The sequence below is a fragment of the Scyliorhinus canicula genome, chromosome 18 (genome assembly GCF_902713615.1).
Source record: "Scyliorhinus canicula chromosome 18, sScyCan1.1, whole genome shotgun sequence".
NCBI classification, from domain to species: Eukaryota; Metazoa; Chordata; class Chondrichthyes; order Carcharhiniformes; family Scyliorhinidae; genus Scyliorhinus; species Scyliorhinus canicula.
In genome coordinates this window covers 966,191-989,248 of record NC_052163.1, presented here as the reverse complement: position 1 = coordinate 989,248, position 23,058 = coordinate 966,191, and the positions used below count along the sequence as shown (strand labels likewise).

Genomic DNA, 23,058 nt, shown 5'->3' with positions numbered 1-23,058 from the left:
CTGATATCCAGGTGAGTGTTACACACTGTCTCCCCGTGCTGATATCCAGGTGAGTGTTACACACTGTCCCCGTGCTGATATCCAGGTGAGTGTTACACACTGTCTCCCCGTGCTGATATCCAGGTGAGTGCTACACACTGTCTCCCCGTGCTGATATCCAGGTTAGTGTTACACACTGTCCCCGTGCTGATATCCAGGTGAGTGTTACACACTGTCTCCCCGTGCTGATATCCAGGTGAGTGCTACACACTGTCTCCCCGTGCTGATATCCAGGTGAGTGTTACACACTGTCCCCGTGCTGATATCCAGGTGAGTGTTACACACTGTACCCGTGCTGATATCCAGGTGAGTGTTACACACTGTCTCCCCGTGCTGATATCCAGGTGAGTGTTACACACTGTCTCCCCGTGCTGATATCCAGGTGAGTGTTACACACTGTCTCCCCGTGCTGATATCCAGGTGAGTGTTACACACTGTCCCCGTGCTGATATCCAGGTGAGTGTTACACACTGTCCCCGTGCTGATATCCAGGTGAGTGTTACATACTGTCCCTGTGCTGATATCCAGGTGAGTGTTACACACTGTCCCCGTGCTGATATCCAGGTGAGTGTTACACACTGTCTCCCCGTGCTGATATCCAGGTGAGTGTTACACACTGTCCCCGTGCTGATATCCAGGTGAGTGTTACACACTGTCCCCGTGCTGATATCCAGGTGAGTGTTACACACTGTCTCCCCGTGCTGATATCCAGGTGAGTGTTACACACTGTCCCCGTGCTGATATCCAGGTGAGTGTTACACACTGTCTCCCCGTGCTGATATCCAGGTGAGTGCTACACACTGTCTCCCCGTGCTGATATCCAGGTGAGTGTTACACACTGTCTCCCCGTGCTGATATCCAGGTGAGTGTTACACACTGTCTCCCCGTGCTGATATCCAGGTGAGTGTTACACACTGTCTCCCCGTGCTGATATCCAGGTTAGTGTTACACACTGTCCCCGTGCTGATATCCAGGTGAGTGTTACACACTGTCTCCCCGTGCTGATATCCAGGTGAGTGTTACACACTGTCTCCCCGTGCTGATATCCAGGTGAGTGTTACACACTGTCCCCGTGCTGATATCCAGGTGAGTGTTACACACTGTCTCCCCGTGCTGATATCCAGGTGAGTGTTACACACTGTCTCCCCGTGCTGATATCCAGGTTAGTGTTACACACTGTCCCCGTGCTGATATCCAGGTGAGTGTTACACACTGTCTCCCCGTGCTGATATCCAGGTGAGTGTTACACACTGTCTCCCCGTGCTGATATCCAGGTGAGTGTTACACACTGTCCCCGTGCTGATATCCAGGTGAGTGTTACACACTGTCTCCCCGTGCTGATATCCAGGTGAGTGTAACGACACCCTGGGCTAGGGCACTGTCTGCTCCAGCCCCACATGCCCCAGAGTCACAACATAAGTGAATTAACCAATAATTTGTATAAAATTCCGAAAATCTTTGCCCTTGGCTGCTCAATAATTACAGTCACCAAGTTTGTAAATGTAAACAATTACTGTTTATTTATAACGGAAATAAAGACAAAATATACAGTCATTGAAATGGAATAACGGCAAGCAAACCTACTACCCCACTTTTAACCCCCCCCCCCCTCCCTCTACGCACACACACAACACAGCCAAACACAGCCGGGTGGAAAGGAGTAAAAATGACACAGTGTTCTCCACTCTCTCGCCCGACAGATAAGCAGGTGAGTCTTGCGTTAAAATACACTGTGCGAGGGGAAGGTGAAGAAGGGGCCTTCCTAGATAACCTCAGCCAGAACAGGAATTGAACCCACGCTGTTGGTCTTGCTCTGCATCAGAAACCAGCTGTCCGGCCAACCGGCTCATGGTATACGGGTGTGTTTGACATTTTCTCTCCCTGCTGATTTCCAGGTGTTTATGTGAAGCTGATGTGATAACTGATCAAACCAATTTGTTAACTATGTTACACCACCCTGGGCTAGGGCACAGTCAATTCTAGCCCCACTGGACCCAGAGTCACAACATCAGTGAATTAACCAATAATTTGCATATTTCCCCGGGATCTCTGACCCTCGACTAATCCAATGACTCACAGATTTGTAAGTAAAACACAAAAGAACCGTTTATTTAGAACAAGAGAAGTTAAACATGTAATGGTGATAATAGAACAACGGTCTGCTCATGTAATTACTCCCCATTCCACCACCCCACCCTCCACCCACACACGCACACAAGACAGGCACACAGTGTGGAAGGGGAAGGGTCAAAATAATGGGAGTTAAAGGGGACGAGAGATGGGAATCTTTGCTGCTCAGGTCTTTGTTGGAAGTGATCTCAGAATGACAGGTGTTGAAATCATCAGTTGGTTTGTGAACTAGAGCACACAGGCTGTAGTAGTCTCTCTGGGGAGTCGCTCTTATTTGAACGGCCTCCACCAGACTGTCTCTCAGCCTCATCTAAATGATGTTAGAATTCTTCACCTGAGGTTTTCAATCAGCCCCGTCTTCCAGCAGGTAGCGCTGGACTGGACTCCCCCTGGCAGTTTCATCTGACTGTAGAGTGAAAGGTCTTTAAACACAGGCCGTTAGTTGAGAAAAATCAGATTCAGCTCCCCAGCCATTTTATTAAGAAGTAAACTTTCACAAGCTGGCGGTAACGTGTTTTAATCGGCAGCTTTAACTGACAGAGAGAGTCCAGACCTGCTGCATGCTGGGTCTCACAGGCCTGGTATAGAGAGAGTGTTTTAAACCTGCTCTCGAGATAGAAACAGAACTGAAACTTAGCCCTGCATAAATGGAGCCTGCCTATGTTTTCAGAACATTCCGGAACCAGGCCACCAATCAGAACCGAGAGCCCATCAAAGACCCAGATTTCAAAAGAGCTGATTAGCTGGTCACCAAGTCCATCAAAATGACATCACAGAACCTACCACTTAGCAAACTGGTTCAAGGGGTGTGCCTGAGCCAGTTCAAATTGGAGCTTGCTGTGGAGGAGGGTTTCAAAAATCTGTTTGTCATGACATGCAGACACGCAACCAATGGGTCATCAGAACAGGACTCAACCAATGGGTAATCAGGACATCCAGAGGTAGCATTACCACAAGGGGGCACTACACGACCACCATAAAAAGGACAAGGCACACAGGCTCTGCCTCTTCCACCGGCAGAAACCTAGAGAGGCAGGACAGGGTTGATTATCAGCAGTATCACACCCTAGCACGTGGTCTCCAGTAGAGTAGACTGAGTTACTCAGGTCAGATTAGCAGAGTGTCGAACTCATTAGGAACATTGTTAATCACTCAATAAATACGTTGAACTTATCTCAGAGTCTGGAGCATCCTTCAGCAAAGCCTACATCAAGTAGCAGCTTCTGTTACTCCAAGTAACATAACACAACACTGTTGTTTAAAATAAAATCTGCAATGTTGAAGCAGCCAGCAAGACAGGGATTAAATGGGACACATGATCAGACAAGAATTTAAAGAGGTTTGTTAAAATTGGTAGACTTGAATCACAAAATTCAAGGGTTGCAATATATTCTCTTCTTTCATTATCATCGGAACACAGCAGCATTGCATGTAATTACAGAAATGCACACATCAGGAATACTGACACTAATATTGTCCCTTTACAGCAGAAATGTTGCAAAAACAGACACTTTACAGGTTTAAACAGGCTGGAAATTGCAGCGAATGACAGTGCCAGCAAAAATAACGTCTTGATTTTTACATCGAAATGTTGGCTGTGAGTCTCTCTGTCCACAGTCTGCGGACTGTTCAGATCGTATTTTCATCAAGTATCCAAATAGTTCAGATTTCCCAAACGTGGCATCGCTTCACTGAACATTAGTGCAAATAATTCAACACCAAACATTGATTTGAAATGCCCAAACCAAGAGGTTTGTCAAAGTTTCCCAATCACTTTGTCAAACTGGGAGAGGGTGGATGGAGAAGGCTGTGATCATTGTTTCTCACAGGTTAACCGGAGATTAGTTCAAAGCACTTGAAGCCATGACCGATTTTGACAGAGGAAATAAGGAGGACGTGCTCCCGGTGGCCAGGAGATCAGTAACCAGAGGGTCACAGATTAACCAAATTGGTAATTAACCAAAGCAGCAGAGGGTGCGAGGTGGAGGGTGGTTTCTCACACAGCGAGTTGTTGTGATCTGGAAGGTGGTGCCAGAAAGGGGCTGGAAGCTGATTCAATAACAACTTTCAAAGGCAAATTGGATAAATACTTGGAAATATGCAGGGTCCAGGATGGAGCCTGGGGCATGGGACTAATTCAATAGCTCTGACACAACAGCTAGCTCTGTGCTGTGTGACTCGATTAGGACAAGCAATAAGCCAAGTTATCATTCTCCCTAATCACACACTCTCTATTTATTCTCAAACATATTTGTGCTGAATTAAAGGTAAATTAACTGATTGGAATCTCCTCAGCCTTTCATCACATTCCCCCACACAGGCCTTTCAATAACTTGCAATTTCTCAAACCCCAGGCAGATTCTGCACCTCAAATCCACAGCCTTAAATAAAAATACTACCTGCAAACACTTAGTAGAAAAGTAAATTGTGGGTAGAGAAGAGGAGAGGAAGTGAGAAGAGGAAAATGCTGGAGACGGGATTGCTGGAATAGGGAGTTCAGGATGGACTCCCCTCCACATCCCAGTGTAACACCACCTCCCCCTTTCCCGCCCCAGTACTGTGAGCCTGGTACTGAGTGCCTGGAGGCTATTTGACTGTGGAGGGATTACAGTTGGAGCCGATCCTGTTCCTATCCAATGTCCACACACAAGCAATCAGGAGGTGACTGACTGTTCCCCAATCTCTCAGCCACACTTGCTATCCCTCCCTTGCCATCATCAACCCCATGCTCTGAGACCAATTCTAGAACTTTCCACACTGAGATCAGCTGATTCAAGATAAGCCAAGGAAGAATCCTGGGACTGTCAGTACCACATTGGGAAAAGTGCCTTTTGTTATTTGCTCTGCAGTAACTCTCTATAGAACACTGCTGTCAGAGGTTTGAATCTCCCCCAGCCCATCACAGTCAGTCTCCAGGGCTGTGCCTCTGGGGGACTGAGCTTCATCGGCTGAGGGCCGTGACCCACAGACACTCAGTGACCAGGAGCCAGATTCCTGGGAGCTGCCGTGCTGGCACAGATCCAGAATTACCTTTCCAACGCTTGCCAGATTCCCAACTCTGGTGTTCCTGGCAAAGCTGAGCTCACTGGAGGCACATGAGACTTGTGGGAAGGTTGTGATCTTGGTGGGAGCATTGGGCTCAGGTGTCAGCTCTGCCTGATGCACATGTGTGTAGACCCCTTCGCAGAGGCTCAGTGATTGGGTCTCTCGGTGGAAACACAGCCTCCTGTTCTGGTTGAGGTGGCGATATTTCTGATACCGGGGTGCTTTGGATAGGACTGATCCTTTCTTATTAGGGGTGTTTGTTGAATCACCTGTTTTCCCTATGATATTCTTGCTTATTGCCCCCGCCGTCAGGCTCCTGCTGCTCTCGGCAGCCGACTCACTCACTCCGTGGAAGCTGGTCGATTGCTGGCACTCCACCTGCAGTTCATGCTCTTGGAGAACATCTGGGGCACTGCCACTCAAACCATAACCAATCTGCTGCTGAAATCCAGGGGTTGGACAGTACAGTAGATCCATGTCTCTGGGGCTCAGTGCTTCACTGGAATCATAGTCACTGTCAGTGGGGAGGAAAACCTCAGAGCAGCATTCATCATCCGAGCAAAACTGAGAATCTGCAAGAGACATGAGAAAACTTAAAGCAAATTCGTCAGGGCACCCACTGGATTGACACTCACTGGATTGACACTCACTGGATTAACACCCACTGGATCAACACCCACTGGATTGACACTCACTGGATCAACACCCACTGGATTATCACCCACTGGATTATCACCCACTGGAGTATCACCCACTGGAGTATCACCCACTGGATTATCACCCACTGGATTATCACCCACTGGATTATCACTCACTGGATTATCACCCACTGGATTAACACTCACTGGATTAGAACCCACTGGATTAGAACCCACTGAGTTAACACCCATGTGATTAACATCCACTGCATTAACACCCACTGGATTAACACCCACTGGATTAACACCGACCGGATTAACACCCACTGGAATGGAACCCACTGGATTAACACCCACTGGATTAACACCCACTGGATTAACACCCACTGGATTATCACCCACTGGATTAACACTCACTGGATTAACACCCACTGGATTAACACCCACTGGATTACCACTGATTTAGATATAGAGAAAATGGTGCAAAGATGCAGAGACAGTTTAGTCATTTTATTGATTCACATCCCTAATTATATGGGAACTAATATAAAAATCTTTAAACGTTGATGTTGTGGTGGAATTTGCCACAGTTATTCTGGGGTCAAAAACAAAACATGCTGAATAAACTCAGCAGGTCTGGCAGTGTGTGTGGAGAGAGAAACAGAGGAGATGGGGTGGATGCTCCGCTGTCGGGATTCTCCACTGGCGGGATTCTCTCCTGTCGGGATTCTCTCCTGTCGGGATTCTCTGCTGTCGGGATTCTCCCCTGTCGGGATACTCCGCTGTCGGAATCTCCGCTGTCGGGATTCCCCGCTGTCGGGATTCCCCGCTGTCGGGATTCTCCGCTGTCGGGATTCCCCGCTGTCGGGATTCCCCTCTGTCGGGATTCTCCGCTGTCGGGATTCTCCGCTGTCGGGTTTCCCCGCTGTCGGGATTCCCCGTTGTCGGGATTCCCCGCTGCCGGAATCTCCGCTGTCGGGATTCTCCCCTGTCGGGATTCTCCCCTGTCGGGATTCCCCCCTGTCGGGATTCTCTCCTGTCGGGATTCCCCGCTGTCGGGATTCTCTCCTGTCGGGATTCTCTCCTGTCGGGATTCCCCACTGTCGGGATTCCCGCTGTCGGGATTCCCCGCTGCCGGGATTCTCTCCTGTCGGGATTCCCCGCTGCCGGGATTCTCCGCTGTCCGGATTCTCCGCTGTCGGGATTCCCCGCTGTCGGGATTCTCTCCTGTCGGGATTCCCCGCTGCCGGGATTCTCTCCTGTCGGGATTCTCTCCTGTCGGGATTCCTCGCTGTCGGGATTCTCTCCTGTCGGGATTCTCTCCTGTCGGGATTCTCTCCTGTCGGGATTCCTCGCTGTCGGGATTCTCCGCTGCCGGGATTCTCTCCTGTCGGGATTCCCCGCTGCCGGGATTCTCCGCTGTCGGGATTCCTCGCTGTCGGGATTCTCTCCTGTCGGGATTCTCTCCTGTCGGGATTCCTCGCTGTCGGGATTCCCCGCTGTCGGGATTCTCCGCTGCCGGGATTCTCTCCTGTCGGGATTCCCCACTGCCGGGATTCTCCGCTGTCGGGATTCTCCGCTGTCGGGATTCTCTCCTGTCGGGATTCTCCGCTGCCGGGATTCTCCGCTGCCGGGATTCTCCGCTGTCGGGTTTCCCCACTGTCGGGATTCTCCCCTGTCGGGATTCTCTCCTGTCGGGATTCCCCGCTGTCGGGATTCTCCCCTGTCGGGATTCTCCGCTGTCGGGATTCCCCGCTGTCGGGATTCTCTCCTGTCGGGATTCTCTCCTGTCGGGATTCTCCGCTGTCGGAATTCTCTCCTGTCGGGATTCCCCACTGCCGGGATTCTCCGCTGTCGGGATTCTCTGCTGTCGGGATTCTCTCCTGTCGGGATTCTCCGCTGCCGGGATTCTCCGCTGTCGGGTTTCCCCGCTGTCGGGATTCTCCCCTGTCGGGATTCTCCCCTGTCGGGATTCTCTGCTGTCGGGATTCCCCGCTGTCGGGATTCTCCCCTGTCGGGATTCTCCGCTGTCGGGATTCCCCGCTGTCGGGATTCTCTCCTGTCGGGATTCTCTCCTGTCGGGATTCTCCGCTGTCGGAATTCTCTCCTGTCGGGATTCCCCGCTGTCGGGATTCTCTCCTGTCGGGATTCTCCGCTGTCGGGATTCTCTCCTGTCGGGGTTCCCCGCTGTCGGGATTCTCCCCTGTCGGGATTCTCCGCTGTCGGGATTCTCCACTGTCGGGATTGTCCCCTGTCGGGGTTCTCCCCTGTCGGGATTCTCTCCTGTCGGGATTGTCCCCTGTCGGGATTCTCCCCTGTCGGGATTCTCCCCTGTCGGGATTCTCTCCTGCCGGGATTCTCTCCTGTCGGGATTCTCTCCTGTCGGGATTCCCCGCTGTCGGGATTCTCTCCTGTCGGGAATCCCCACTGTCGGGATTCTCCGCTGTCGGGATTCCCCGCTGTCGGGATTCTCTCCTGTCGGGATTCTCTCCTGTCGGGATTCTCCCCTGTCGGGATTCCCCGCTGTCGGGATTCTCTCCTGTCGGGATTCCCCGCTGTCGGGATTCTCTCCTGTCGGGATTCCCCGCTGTCGGGATTCTCTCCTGTCGGGATTCTCCGCTGTCGGGATTCTCCGCTGTCGGGATTCTCCCCTGTCGGGATTCTCTCCTGTCGGGATTCTCTCCTGTCGGGATTCCCCGCTGTCGGGATTCTCCGCTGTCGGGATTCTCTCCTGTCGGGATTCCCCTCTGTCGGGATTCTCCGCTGTCGGGATTCTCTCCTGTCGGGATTCTCCGCTGTCGGGATTCTCTCCTGTCGGGATTCTCTCCTGTCGGGAATCCCCGCTGTCGGGATTCTCCGCTGTCGGGATTCTCCGCTGTCGGGATTCTCTCCTGTCGGGATTCTCTCCTGTCGGGAATCCCCGCTGTTGGGATTCCCCGCTGTCGGGATTCTCTCCTGTCGGGATTCCCCGCTGTCGGGATTCTCCGCTGTCGGGATTCCCCGCTGTCGGGATTCCCCGCTGTCGGGATTCTCTCCTGTCGGGAATCCCCGCTGTCGGGATTCTCTCCTGTCGGGATTCTCCGCTGTCGGGATTCTCCCCTGTCGGGATTCTCCGCTGTCGGGATTCCCCGCTGTCGGGATTCCCCGCTGTCGGGATTCTCCGCTGTCGGGATTCCCCGCTGTCGGGATTCTCTCCTGTCGGGATTCTCCGCTGTCGGGATTCCCCGCTGTCGGGATTCCCCGCTGTCGGGATTCTCCGCTGTCGGGATTCCCCGCTGTCGGGATTCTCTCCTGTCGGGATTCTCCGCTGTCGGGATTCCCCGCTGTCGGGATTCTCTCCTGTCCGGATTCTCCGTTGCATCGGCAGCTCGTGGGTTTCCCTACGGTGTGGGGCTGCCCACAACGGGAAACCTCATTGAGCTGCTGGTGAGACGGTGAATCCCACCCACTGTCTCAAGATCATTTGAATCTACTTCAGAGTTGAGGAGGGGCAGAAATGTGATGGGTTAGAGTAGGAATGAGAGCAGGACGGTGAGTTGCAATGCCAGCGACAGGAAGGTCTGGGTCCTGCTGTGCACAGAGCGGAGATGTTCCGCAAAGCGGTCTCTCAGTCTGAGTGTCGTCTCCCCAGTGTCGAGGAGACGCACTGGGAACAGCAAATACAGTGGACCAAATTGGAGGAAGTGCAAATGAAACACTGCTTAACCTGAAAGGAGAGATTGGGACTTTGAAGATGAGGTGGAGGAGGTCCAGGGGGAGATGTTATACCTTCTGCGATTGCAGAGCAAGGTGCCGTGGGAAGGGGATGAGGAGTTGGGGCAATGGAGGAGTGGTCACGGACGGAGTGGTCCCTGCGGAATGCTGACCTGGGAAGTGAGGGGAGATGTGTTTGGTGGTGGCATCATGCTGGAGTTTACAGAAATGGTGGATGATGACCCTTTGAATGTGGAGGCTGCTGGGGTGAAAGGTGAGGATGGGGGGGGGAACCCTATTCTGGTTATGGTTTGCCTTTCCTGGCATGTTACAGCCTTCTGGACTCAACAGTGACCTCAAAAGCTTTAGACTTTGAACCTTGTCCTCCGTCTGGACCCCTTTTTTGTTTGTCCTGTGGGTGGCACGGTAGCACAGTGGTTAGCACTGTTCTTTCACAGCTCCAGGGTCCCAGGTTCAATTCCTGGCTTGGGGTCACTGTCTATGCGGAGCCTGCACGTTCTCCCCGTGTCTGTCTGGGTTTCCTCCGGGTGCTCCGGTTTCCTCCCACAGTCCCGAAAGACATGCTGTCAGGTGAATTGGACATTCTGAATTCTCCCTCTGTGTATCCAAACAGGCGCCGGAATGTGGCGACTAGGGGATTTTCACAGTAACGTCCTTGCAGTGTTAATGTAAGCCTACTTGTGACAATAATAAAGATTATCAATGCAAATCCTCTCCCCCACTGGGTCAGCTGTCACTTATTCTTCAGTGTTGCTTTCACTGAGCACTGAGCTTTCTTCTCCTCTAACACGTTCTGTTTTCCTTCCTTTATGCCACTTTCAGCACCTTCTTTAGTCCTTAATGGCACCGTTAACACTCCTTTTGTCTTGTGTCGTGACATCTTTGTCAATCTTTCCTTAGTTCTGACCTATCTCCACCCCTCTCTCCAATTATAAAATCTGTTCCATTTCTATTGCTCTTCAACTCTGAAGAAGAGTCATGAGGACTCAAAATGCCAACTCTGTTTCGCTCTCCACAGACGCTGCCGGACCTGCTGAGTTTATCCAGCACTTTATCTTATTGTTTCAGGTTTTCAGCAACTGTAGAATGTTGCTTTGATTCTGAGCTTCATGCAGCTGGATCCTGATGTTGGATTTGGTTAGGGAGAGTGTATCCTGCCCAGCACATTAAATTTAGAAAGGAATGTTTATAAAATTATATTTCTTATCAAATAAAGAAGGTTATTGATCATCAAATGGAGCATTTCAGGACACAGAATCACATTGAGAGGTTGAATAGAGATTGTCCTTGGAGTTTGGTGAATCAGTGATGATAAATATCCACTGGATATCATCACTGGCAGAATGTCGTGGGGAATATGAAGATATGTTTTCAGACGGGGGGTGGGTGGAATTAGAACATTATTAGGAAGATGGCTGAACACCAATTAAAAGGGAACTGGGTAAGGATTCAAAATGAAATTATTAAAGGATTTGGGAAAGCACGGTGGGAATGGGATTGGAATCGAAGATCCAAGTTGGAGTTAGCTCTGGGGGAGGTGTAATGGCCTGAATGATCTTCGCTGTGCTGTAGTGAGTCAGTGATTTTGCAATCCATACCCGTTCCCCATCAGATTGATTAGGTAAGCAAATGATTTCCATTTTCCTCACCGCTTACGGCATTTCTCCTTGGATTTTCTGGTGAGGGTAATGGGGAAAGCAGGTAGTCCATATGGGACGAAGTGGAATCATTCTTCCCCTGAGGAGATTCCACACAGGAACTGATGAACCATGTGATTGGGAGGCCCCCGGAGGGATGTTTGTAGCGGGCATATTGCAATACATCCATAATCCACCGAGTCTCTCTCCAAATTACATCCAGCTGCTACAGGAGAAAGAATAGAAAAAGTCATATAGAAACCTGCAAGCTGGCCTGCACCACACACTCGCCTGTACCACACACTCGCCTGTACCACACACTCGCCTGTACCACACACTCGCCTGTACCACACACTCGCCTGTACCACACACTCGCCTGTACCACACACTCGCCTGTACCACACACTCGCCTGTACCACACACTCGCCTGTACCACACACTCGCCTGCACCACACACTCGCCTGCACCACACACTCGCCTGTACCACACACTCGCCTGCACCACACACTCGCCTGCACCACACACTCGCCTGCACCACACACTCGCCTGCACCACACACTCGCCTGCACCACACACTCGCCTGCACCACACACTCGCCTGCACCACACACTCGCCTGCACCACACACTCGCCTGTACCACACACTCGCCTGCACCACACACTCGCCTCTACCACACAATCTGTACCACACATACACTCGCCTGTACCACACATACACTCGCCTGTACCACACATACACTCGCCTGTACCACACATACACTCGCCTGTACCACACATACACTCGCCTGTACCACACATGCACTCGCCTGTACCACACATACACTCGCCTGTACCACACATACACTCGCCTGTACCACACATACACTCGCCTGTACCACACATACACTCGCCTGTACCACACATACACTCGCCTGTACCACACATACACTCGCCTGTACCACACATGCACTCGCCTGTACCACACATACACTCGCCTGTACCACACATACACTCGCCTGTACCACACACTCGCCTGTACCACGCACTCGTCTGTACCATGCACTCGTCTGTACCACACACTCGCCTGTACCACACACTCGCCTGTACCACACACTCGCCTGCACCACACACTCGCCTGCACCACACACTCGCCTGCACCACACACACACTCGCCTGCACCACACACACACTCGCCTGTACCACACACTCGCCTGCACCACACACTCGCCTGCACCACACACTCGCCTGCACCACACACTCGCCTGCACCACACACTCGCCTGCACCACACACTCGCCTGCACCACACACTCGCCTGCACCACACACTCGCCTGTACCACACACTCGCCTGCACCACACACTCGCCTGTACCACACACTCGCCTGCACCACACACTCGCCTGCACCACACACTCGCCTGCACCACACACTCGCCTGCACCACACACTCGCCTGCACCACACACTCGCCTGTACCACACACTCGCCTGTACCACACACTCGCCTGCACCACACACTCGCCTGCACCACACACTCGCCTGCACCACACACTCGCCTGCACCACACACTCGCCTGCACCACACACTCGCCTGTACCACACACTCGCCTGCACCACACACTCGCCTGCACCACACACTCGCCTGCACCACACACTCGCCTGTACCACACACTCGCCTGTACCACACACTCGCCTGTACCACACACTCGCCTGCACCACACACTCGCCTGCACCACACACTCGCCTGCACCACACACTCGCCTGCACCACACACTCGCCTGCACCACACACTCGCCTGCACCACACACTCGCCTGCACCACACACTCGCCTGCACCACACACTCGCCTGCACCACACACTCGCCTGCACCACACACTCGCCTGCACCACACACTCGCCTGCACCACACACTCGCCTGCACCACACACTCGCCTGTACCACACACTCGCCTCTACCACACAATCTGTACCACACATACACTCGCCTGTACCACACATACACTCGCCTGTACCACACATACACTCGCCTGTACCACACATACACTCGCCTGTACCACACATGCACTCGCCTGTACCACACATGCACTCGCCTGTACCACACATACACTCGCCTGTACCACACATACACTCGCCTGTACCACACATACACTCGCCTGTACCACACATGCACTCGCCTGTACCACGCACTCGTCTGTACCACGCACTCGTCTGTACCATGCACTCGTCTGTACCACACACTCGCCTGTACCACACACTCGCCTGTACCACACACTCGCCTGTACCACACACTCGCCTGCACCACACACTCGCCTGCACCACACACTCGCCTGCACCACACACTCGCCTGCACCACACACTCGCCTGCACCACACACTCGCCTGCACCACACACTCGCCTGCACCACACACTCACCTGCACCACACACTCACCTGTACCACACACTCACCTGCACCACACACTCGCCTGCACCACACACTCGCCTGTACCACACAATCTGTACCACACATACACTCGCCTGTACCACACACTCGCCTGTACCACACACTCGCCTGTACCACACACTCGCCTGCACCACACACTCGCCTGCACCACACACTCGCCTGCACCACACACTCGCCTGCACCACACACTCGCCTGTACCACACACTCGCCTGTACCACACACTAGCCTGTACCACACATGCACTCGCCTGTACCACACATGCACTCGCCTGTACCACACACTCACCTGTACCACACACTCACCTGCACCACACACTCGCCTGCACCACACACTCACCTGTACCACACACTCGCCTGCACCACACACTCGCCTGCACCACATACTCGCCTGCACCACACACTCGCCTGCACCACACACTCGCCTGCACCACACACTCGCCTGTACCACACACTCGCCTGCACCACACACTCGCCTGCACCACACACTCGCCTGCACCACATACTCGCCTGCACCACACACTCGCCTGCACCACACACTCGCCTGCACCACACACTCGCCTGCACCACACACTCGCCTGTACCACACACTCGCCTGTACCACACAATCTGTACCACACATGCACTCGCCTGTACCACACATACACTCGCCTGTACCACACATACACTCGCCTGTACCACACATACACTCGCCTGTACCACACATACACTCGCCTGTACCACACATACACTCGCCTGTACCACACATACACTCGCCTGTACCACACATGCACTCGCCTGTACCACACATGCACTCGCCTGTACCACACATGCACTCGCCTGTACCACGCACTCGCCTGTACCACGCACTCGCCTGTACCACACACTCGCCTGCACCACACACTCGCCTGCACCACACACTCGCCTGCACCACACACTCGCCTGCACCACACACTCGCCTGCACCACACACTCGCCTGTACCACACACACACTCGCCTGCACCACACACTCGCCTGCACCACACACTCGCCTGCACCACACACTCGCCTGTACCACACACTCGCCTGCACCACACACTCGCCTGTACCACACACTCGCCTGTACCACACACTCGCCTGCACCACACACTCGCCTGTACCACACACTCGCCTGTACCACACACTCGCCTGTACCACACAATCTGTACCACACATACACTCGCTGTACCACACATACACTCGCCTGTACCACACACTCGCCTGTACCACACAATCTGTACCACACATACACTCGCCTGTACCACACATACACTCGCCTGTACCACACATACACTCGCCTGTACCACACATGCACTCGCCTGTACCACCATACACTCGCCTGTACCACACATACACTCGCCTGTACCACACATACACTCGCCTGTACCACACATACACTCGCCTGTACCACACATGCACTCGCCTGTACCACACATACACTCGCCTGTACCACACATACACTCGCCTGTACCACACATACACTCGCCTGTACCACACATGCACTCGCCTGTACCACACATGCACTCGCCTGTACCACACATACACTCGCCTGTACACCATACACTCGCCTGTACCACACATACACTCGCCTGTACCACACATGCACTCGCCTGTACCACGCACTCGTCTGTACCACGCACGTCTGTACCATGCACTCGTCTGTACCACGCACTCGTCTGTACCACACACTCGCCTGTACCACACACTCGCCTGTACCACACACTCGCCTGCACCACACACTCGCCTGCACCACACACTCGCCTGCACCACACACTCGCCTGCACCACACACTCGCCTGTACCACACACACACTCACCTGTACCACACACTCGCCTGCACCACACACTCGCCTGCACCACACACTCGCCTGCACCACACACTCGCCTGCACCACACACTCGCCTGCACCACACACTCGCCTGCACCACACACTCGCCTCTACCACACAATCTGTACCACACATGCACTCGCCTGTACCACACATACACTCGCCTGTACCACACATACACTCGCCTGTACCACACATACACTCGCCTGTACCACACATACACTCGCCTGTACCACACATGCACTCGCCTGTACCACACATGCACTCGCCTGTACCACACATGCACTCGCCTGTACCACGCACTCGTCTGTACCACACACTCGCCTGCACCACACACTCGCCTGCACCACACACTCGCCTGCACCACACACTCGCCTGCACCACACACTCGCCTGCACCACACACTCGCCTGCACCACACACTCACCTGAACCACACACTCGCCTGCACCACACTCGCCTGTACCACACACTCGCCTGTACCACACACTCGCCTGCACCACACACTCGCCTGCACCACACACTCGCCTGCACCACACACTCGCCTGTACCACACACTCGCCTGTACCACACACTCGCCTGTACCACACAATCTGTACCACACATACACTCGCCTGTACCACACATACACTCGCCTGTACCACACATACACTCGCCTGTACCACACATGCACTCGCCTGTACCACACATACACTCGCCTGTACCACACATACACTCGCCTGTACCACACATACACTCGCCTGTACCACACATACACTCGCCTGTACCACACATGCACTCGCCTGTACCACACATGCACTCGCCTGTACCACACATGCACTCGCCTGTACCACGCACTCGTCTGTACCACGCACTCGTCTGTACCACGCACTCGTCTGTACCACGCACTCGTCTGTACCACGCACACGTCTGTACCACACACACGCCTGTACCACACACTCGCCTGTACCACACACTCGCCTGTACCACACACTCGCCTGTACCACACACTCGCCTGTACCACACACTCGCCTGCACCACACACTCGCCTGTACCACACACTCGCCTGCACCACACACACACTCGCCTGTACCACACACACACTCGCCTGCACCACACACTCGCCTGTACCACACACTCGCCTGTACCACGCACTCGCCTGTACCACGCACTCGCCTGTACCACGCACTCGTCTGTACCATGCACTCGTCTGTACCACGCACTCGTCTGTACCACACACTTGCCTGTACCACACACTCGCCTGTACCACACACTCGCCTGTACCACACACTCGCCTGCACCACACACTCGCCTGCACCACACACTCGCCTGCACCACACACTCGCCTGCACCACACACTCGCCTGCACCACACACTCGCCTGCACCACACACTCGCCTGCACCACACACTCGCCTGCACCACACACTCGCCTGCACCACACACTCGCCTGTACCACACACTCGCCTGTACCACACACACACTCGCCTGTACCACACACACACTCGCCTGTACCACACACTCGCCTGCACCACACACTCGCCTGCACCACACACTCGCCTGTACCACACACTCGCCTGCACCACACACTCGCCTGCACCACACACTCGCCTGTACCACACACTCGCCTCTACCACACACTCGCCTGTACCACACACTCGCCTGCACCACACACTCGCCTGTACCACACACTCGCCTGTACCACACACACACTCGCCTGTACCACACACACACTCGCCTGTACCACACACTCGCCTGCACCACACACTCGCCTGCACCACACACTCGCCTGCACCACACACTCGCCTGTACCACACACTCGCCTGTACCACACACTCGCCTGCACCACACACTCGCCTGCACCACACACTCGCCTGTACCACACACTCGCCTGCACCACACACTCGCCTGCACCACACACTCGCCTGTACCACACACACACACTCGCCTGTACCACACACTCGCCTATACCACACACTCGCCTGCACCACACACTCGCCTGCACCACACACTCGCCTGCACCACACACTCGCCTGCACCACACACTCGCCTGCACCACACACTCGCCTGTACCACACAATCTGTACCACACATACACTCGCCTGTACCACACATACACTCGCCTGTACCACACATACACTCGCCTGTACCACACATACGCTCGCCTGTACCACACACTCGTCTGTACCACACACTCACCTGTACCATACACTGGCCTGTACCATGCACTCGTCTGTACCACGCACTCGTCTGTACAACACACACGCCTGTACCACACACTCGCCTGTACCACACATACACTCGCCTGTACCACACATACACTCGCCTGTACCACACATACACTCGCCTGTACCACACATACACTCGCCTGTACCACACATGCACTCGCCTGTACCACACATGCACTCGCCTGTACCACACATGCACTCGCCTGTACCACGCACTCGTCTGTACCACGCACTCGTCTGTACCACGCACTCGTCTGTACCACGCACTCGTCTGTACCACGCACTCGTCTGTACCACGCACTTGTCTGTACCACACACACGCCTGTACCACACACTCGCCTGTACCACACACTCGCCTGTACCACACACTCGCCTGTACCACACACTCGCCTGTACCACACACTCGCCTGCACCACACACTCGCCTGCACCACACACTCGCCTGCACCACACACTCGCCTGCACCACACACTCGCCTGCACCACACACACACTCGCCTGTACCACACACTCGCCTGCACCACACACTCGCCTGCACCACACACTCGCCTGCACCACACACTCGCCTGCACCACACACACACTCGCCTGTACCACACACTCGCCTGCACCACACACTCGCCTGCACCACACACTCGCCTGCACCACACACACACTCGCCTGCACCACACACACACTCGCCTGTACCACACACTCGCCTGTACCACACACTCGCCTGTACCACACACTCGCCTGCACCACACACTCGCCTGCACCACACACTCGCCTGCACCACACACTCGCCTGCACCACACACTCGCCTGTACCACACACTCGCCTGTACCACACACTCGCCTGCACCACACACTCGCCTGCACCACACACTCACCTGCACCACACACTCGCCTGTACCACACACACACACTCGCCTGTACCACACACTCGCCTGCACCACACACTCGCCTGCACCACACACTCGCCTGCACCACACACTCGCCTGCACCACACACTCGCCTGCACCACACACTCGCCTGTACCACACACTCGCCTGTACCACACACTCGCCTGCACCACACACTCGCCTGTACCACACACTCGCCTGCACCACACACTCGCCTGCACCACACACTCGCCTGCACCACACACTCGCCTGTACCACACACTCGCCTGTACCACACACTCGCCTGCACCACACACTCGCCTGCACCACACACTCGCCTGTACCACACACACACTCGCCTGCACCACACACTCGCCTGCACCACACACTCGCCTGCACCACACACTCGCCTGCACCACACACTCGCCTATACCACACACTCGCCTGCACCACACACTCGCCTGTACCACACACTCGCCTGCACCACACACTCGCCTGCACCACACACTCGCCTGTACCACACACTCGCCTGCACCACACACTCGCCTATACCACACACTCGCCTGCACCACACACTCGCCTGTACCACACACTCGCCTGCACCACACACTCGCCTGTACCACACATACACTCGCCTGCACCACACACTCGCCTGCACCACACACACACTCGCCTGTACCACACACACACTCGCCTGTACCACACACTCGCCTGCACCACACACTCGCCTGTACCACACACTCGCCTGCACCACACACTCGCCTGTACCACACACTCGCCTGTACCACACACTCGCCTGCACCACACACTCGCCTGTACCACACACACACTCGCCTGTACCACACACTCGCCTGCACCACACACTCGCCTGCACCACACACTCGCCTGTACCACACATACACTCGCCTGTACCACACATACACTCGCCTGTACCACACATACACTCGCCTGTACCACACATGCACTCGCCTGTACCACACATGCACTCGCCTGTACCACACATACACTCGCCTGTACCACCATACACTCGCTGTACCACACATACACTCGCCTGTACCACACATACACTCGCCTGTACCACACATCACTCGCCTGTACCACACATACACTCGCCTGTACCACACATACACTCGCCGTACCACATCACTCGCCTGTACCACACATCACTAGCCTTACCACACATACACACGCCTGTACCACACATGCACTCGCCTGTACACACATGCACTCGCCTGTAACACATGCACTCGCCTGTACCACACATGCACTCGCCTGTACCACGCACTCGTCTGTACCACGCACTCGTCTGTACCATGCACTCGTCTGTACCACACACTCGCCTGTACCACACACTCGCCTGCACCACACACTCGCCTGCACCACACACTCACCTGCACCACACACTCACCTGCACCACACACTCGCCTGTACCACACACTCGCCTGTACCACACACTCGCCTGCACCACACACTCGCCTGTACCACACACTCGCCTGTACCACACACTCGCCTGCACCACACACTCGCCTGCACCACACACTCGCCTGCACCACACACTCGCCTGTACCACACACTCGCCTGTACCACACACTCGCCTGCACCACACACTCGCCTGCACCACACACTCGCCTGCACCACACACTCGCCTGCACCACACACTCGCCTGTACCACACACTCGCCTGTACCACACACTCGCCTGCACCACACACTCGCCTGCACCACACACTCACCTGTACCACACACACACTCGCCTGCACCACACACTCGCCTGTACCACACACACACTCGCCTGCACCACACACTCGCCTGTACCACACACTCGCCTGTACCACACACTCGCCTGCACCACACACTCGCCTGCACCACACACTCGCCTGCACCACACACTCGCCTGTACCACACACTCGCCTGTACCACACACACACTCGCCTGTACCACACACACACTCGCCTGTACCACACACTCGCCTGCACCACACACTCGCCTGTACCACACACTCGCCTGCACCACACACTCGCCTGCACCACACACTCGCCTGCACCACACACTCGCCTGCACCACACACTCGCCTGCACCACACACTCGCCTGCACCACACACTCGCCTGCACCACACACACACTCGCCTGTACCACACACTCGCCTGCACCACACACTCGCCTGCACCACACACTCGCCTGAACCACACACTCGCCTGCACCACACACTCGCCTGTACCACACACTCGCCTGCACCACACACTCGCCTGCACCACACACTCGCCTGCACCACACACTCGCCTGCACCACACACTCGCCTGTACCACACACTCGCCTGTACCACACAATCTGTACCACACATACACTCGCCTGTACCACACATACACTCGCCTGTACCACACACTCGCCTGTACCACACAATCTGTACCACACATACACTCGCCTGTACCACACATACACTCGCCTGTACCACACATACACTCGCCTGTACCACACATGCACTCGCCTGTACCACACATACACTCGCCTGTACCACACATGCACTCGCCTGTACCACACATACACTCGCCTGTACCACACATACACTCGCCTGTACCACACATACACTCGCCTGTACCACACATACACTCGCCTGTACCACACATACACTCGCCTGTACCACACATGCACTCGCCTGTACCACACATGCACTCGCCTGTACCACACATGCACTCGCCTGTACCACGCACTCGCCTGTACCACGCACTCGTCTGTACCATGCACTCGTCTGTACCACGCACTCGTCTGTACCACGCACTCGCCTGTACCACACACTCGCCTGCACCACACACTCGCCTGCACCACACACTCGCCTGCACCACACACTCGCCTGCACCACACACTCGCCTGTACCACACACTCGCCTCTACCACACACTCGCCTGTACCACACACTCGCCTGCACCACACACTCACCTGTACCACACACTCGCCTGTACCACACACACACTCGCCTGTACCACACACACACTCGCCTGTACCACACACTCGCCTGCACCACACACTCGCCTGCACCACACACTCGCCTGTACCACACACTCGCCTGTACCACACACTCGCCTGCACCACACACTCGCCTGCACCACACACTCACCTGTACCACACACTCGCCTGCACCACACACTCGCCTGCACCACACACTCGCCTGCACCACACACTCGCCTGTACCACACACACACACTCGCCTGTACCACACACTCGCCTATACCACACACTCGCCTGCACCACACACTCGCCTGCACCACACACTCGCCTGCACCACACACTCGCCTGCACCACACACTCGCCTGCACCACACACTCGCCTGTACCACACAATCTGTACCACACATACACTCGCCTGTACCACACATACGCTCGCCTGTACCACACACTCGTCTGTACCACACACTCACCTGTACCATACACTGGCCTGTACCATGCACTCGTCTGTACCACGCACTCGTCTGTACAACACACACGCCTGTACCACACATACACTCGCCTGTACCACACATACACTCGCCTGTACCACACATACACTCGCCTGTACCACACATACACTCGCCTGTACCACACATGCACTCGCCTGTACCACACATGCACTCGCCTGTACCACACATGCACTCGCCTGTACCACGCACTCGTCTGTACCACGCACTCGTCTGTACCACGCACTCGTCTGTACCACGCACTCGTCTGTACCACGCACTCGTCTGTACCACGCACTCGTCTGTACCACGCACACGCCTGTACCACACACTCGCCTGTACCACACACTCGCCTGTACCACACACTCGCCTGTACCACACACTCGCCTGTACCACACACTCGCCTGCACCACACACTCGCCTGCACCACACACTCGCCTGCACCACACACTCGCCTGCACCACACACTCGCCTGCACCACACACTCGCCTGCACCACACACACACTCGCCTGCACCACACACACACTCGCCTGTACCACACACTCGCCTGTACCACACACTCGCCTGTACCACACACTCGCTTGCACCACACACTCGCCTGCACCACACACCGCCTGCACCACACACTCGCCTGCACCACACACTCGCCTGCACCACACACTCGCCTGCACACACACACTCGCCTGCACCACACACTCGCCTGTACCACACACTCGCCTCTACCACACACTCGCCTGTACCACACACTCGCCTGCACCACACACTCGCCTGTACCACACACTCGCCTGTACCACACACTCGCCTGCACCACACACTCGCCTGCACCACACACTCGCCTGTACCACACACTCGCCTATACCACACACTCGCCTGCACCACACACTCGCCTATACCACACACTCGCCTGCACCACACACTCGCCTGTACCCACACACTCGCCTGCACCACACACTCGCCTGTACCACACACTCGCCTGTACCCACACTCGCCTGCACCACACACTCGCCTGTACCACACACACTCGCCTGTCACCACACACTCGCCTGCACCACACACTCGCCTGTACCACACACACTCGCCTGTACCACACACACTCGCCTGTACCACACACTCGCCTGCACCACACACTCGCCTGTACA

General features: G+C 55.1%; 1 protein-coding gene across 1 annotated transcript; it reads right to left on the bottom strand.

The window, feature by feature from the left end:
* Nucleotides 1-3,541: 3,541 nt before the first annotated feature.
* On the bottom strand, nt 3,542-11,423 carry LOC119953629. The gene is made up of 2 exons (XM_038778089.1): nt 11,216-11,423; nt 3,542-5,786 (listed from the first exon to the last, which is right to left on the bottom strand). Exons 1-2 carry the CDS (start codon nt 11,391-11,393, stop codon nt 5,026-5,028), a joined length of 939 nt encoding a protein of 312 aa, XP_038634017.1. The 5' UTR covers nt 11,394-11,423; the 3' UTR covers nt 3,542-5,025.
* Between the last annotated feature and the right edge of the window lie 11,635 nt (nt 11,424-23,058).

Coding starts and splice junctions, on each gene's coding strand:
- LOC119953629 (XM_038778089.1), bottom strand. CDS start 11,393: ATGGATGTATTGCAATATGCCCGCTACAAACATCCCTCCGGGGGCCTC. Junction 5,787..11,215: donor AAGGAGAAATGCCGTAAGCG/GTGAGGAAAATG, acceptor TGTCTCTTGCAG/ATTCTCAGTTTTGCTCGGAT.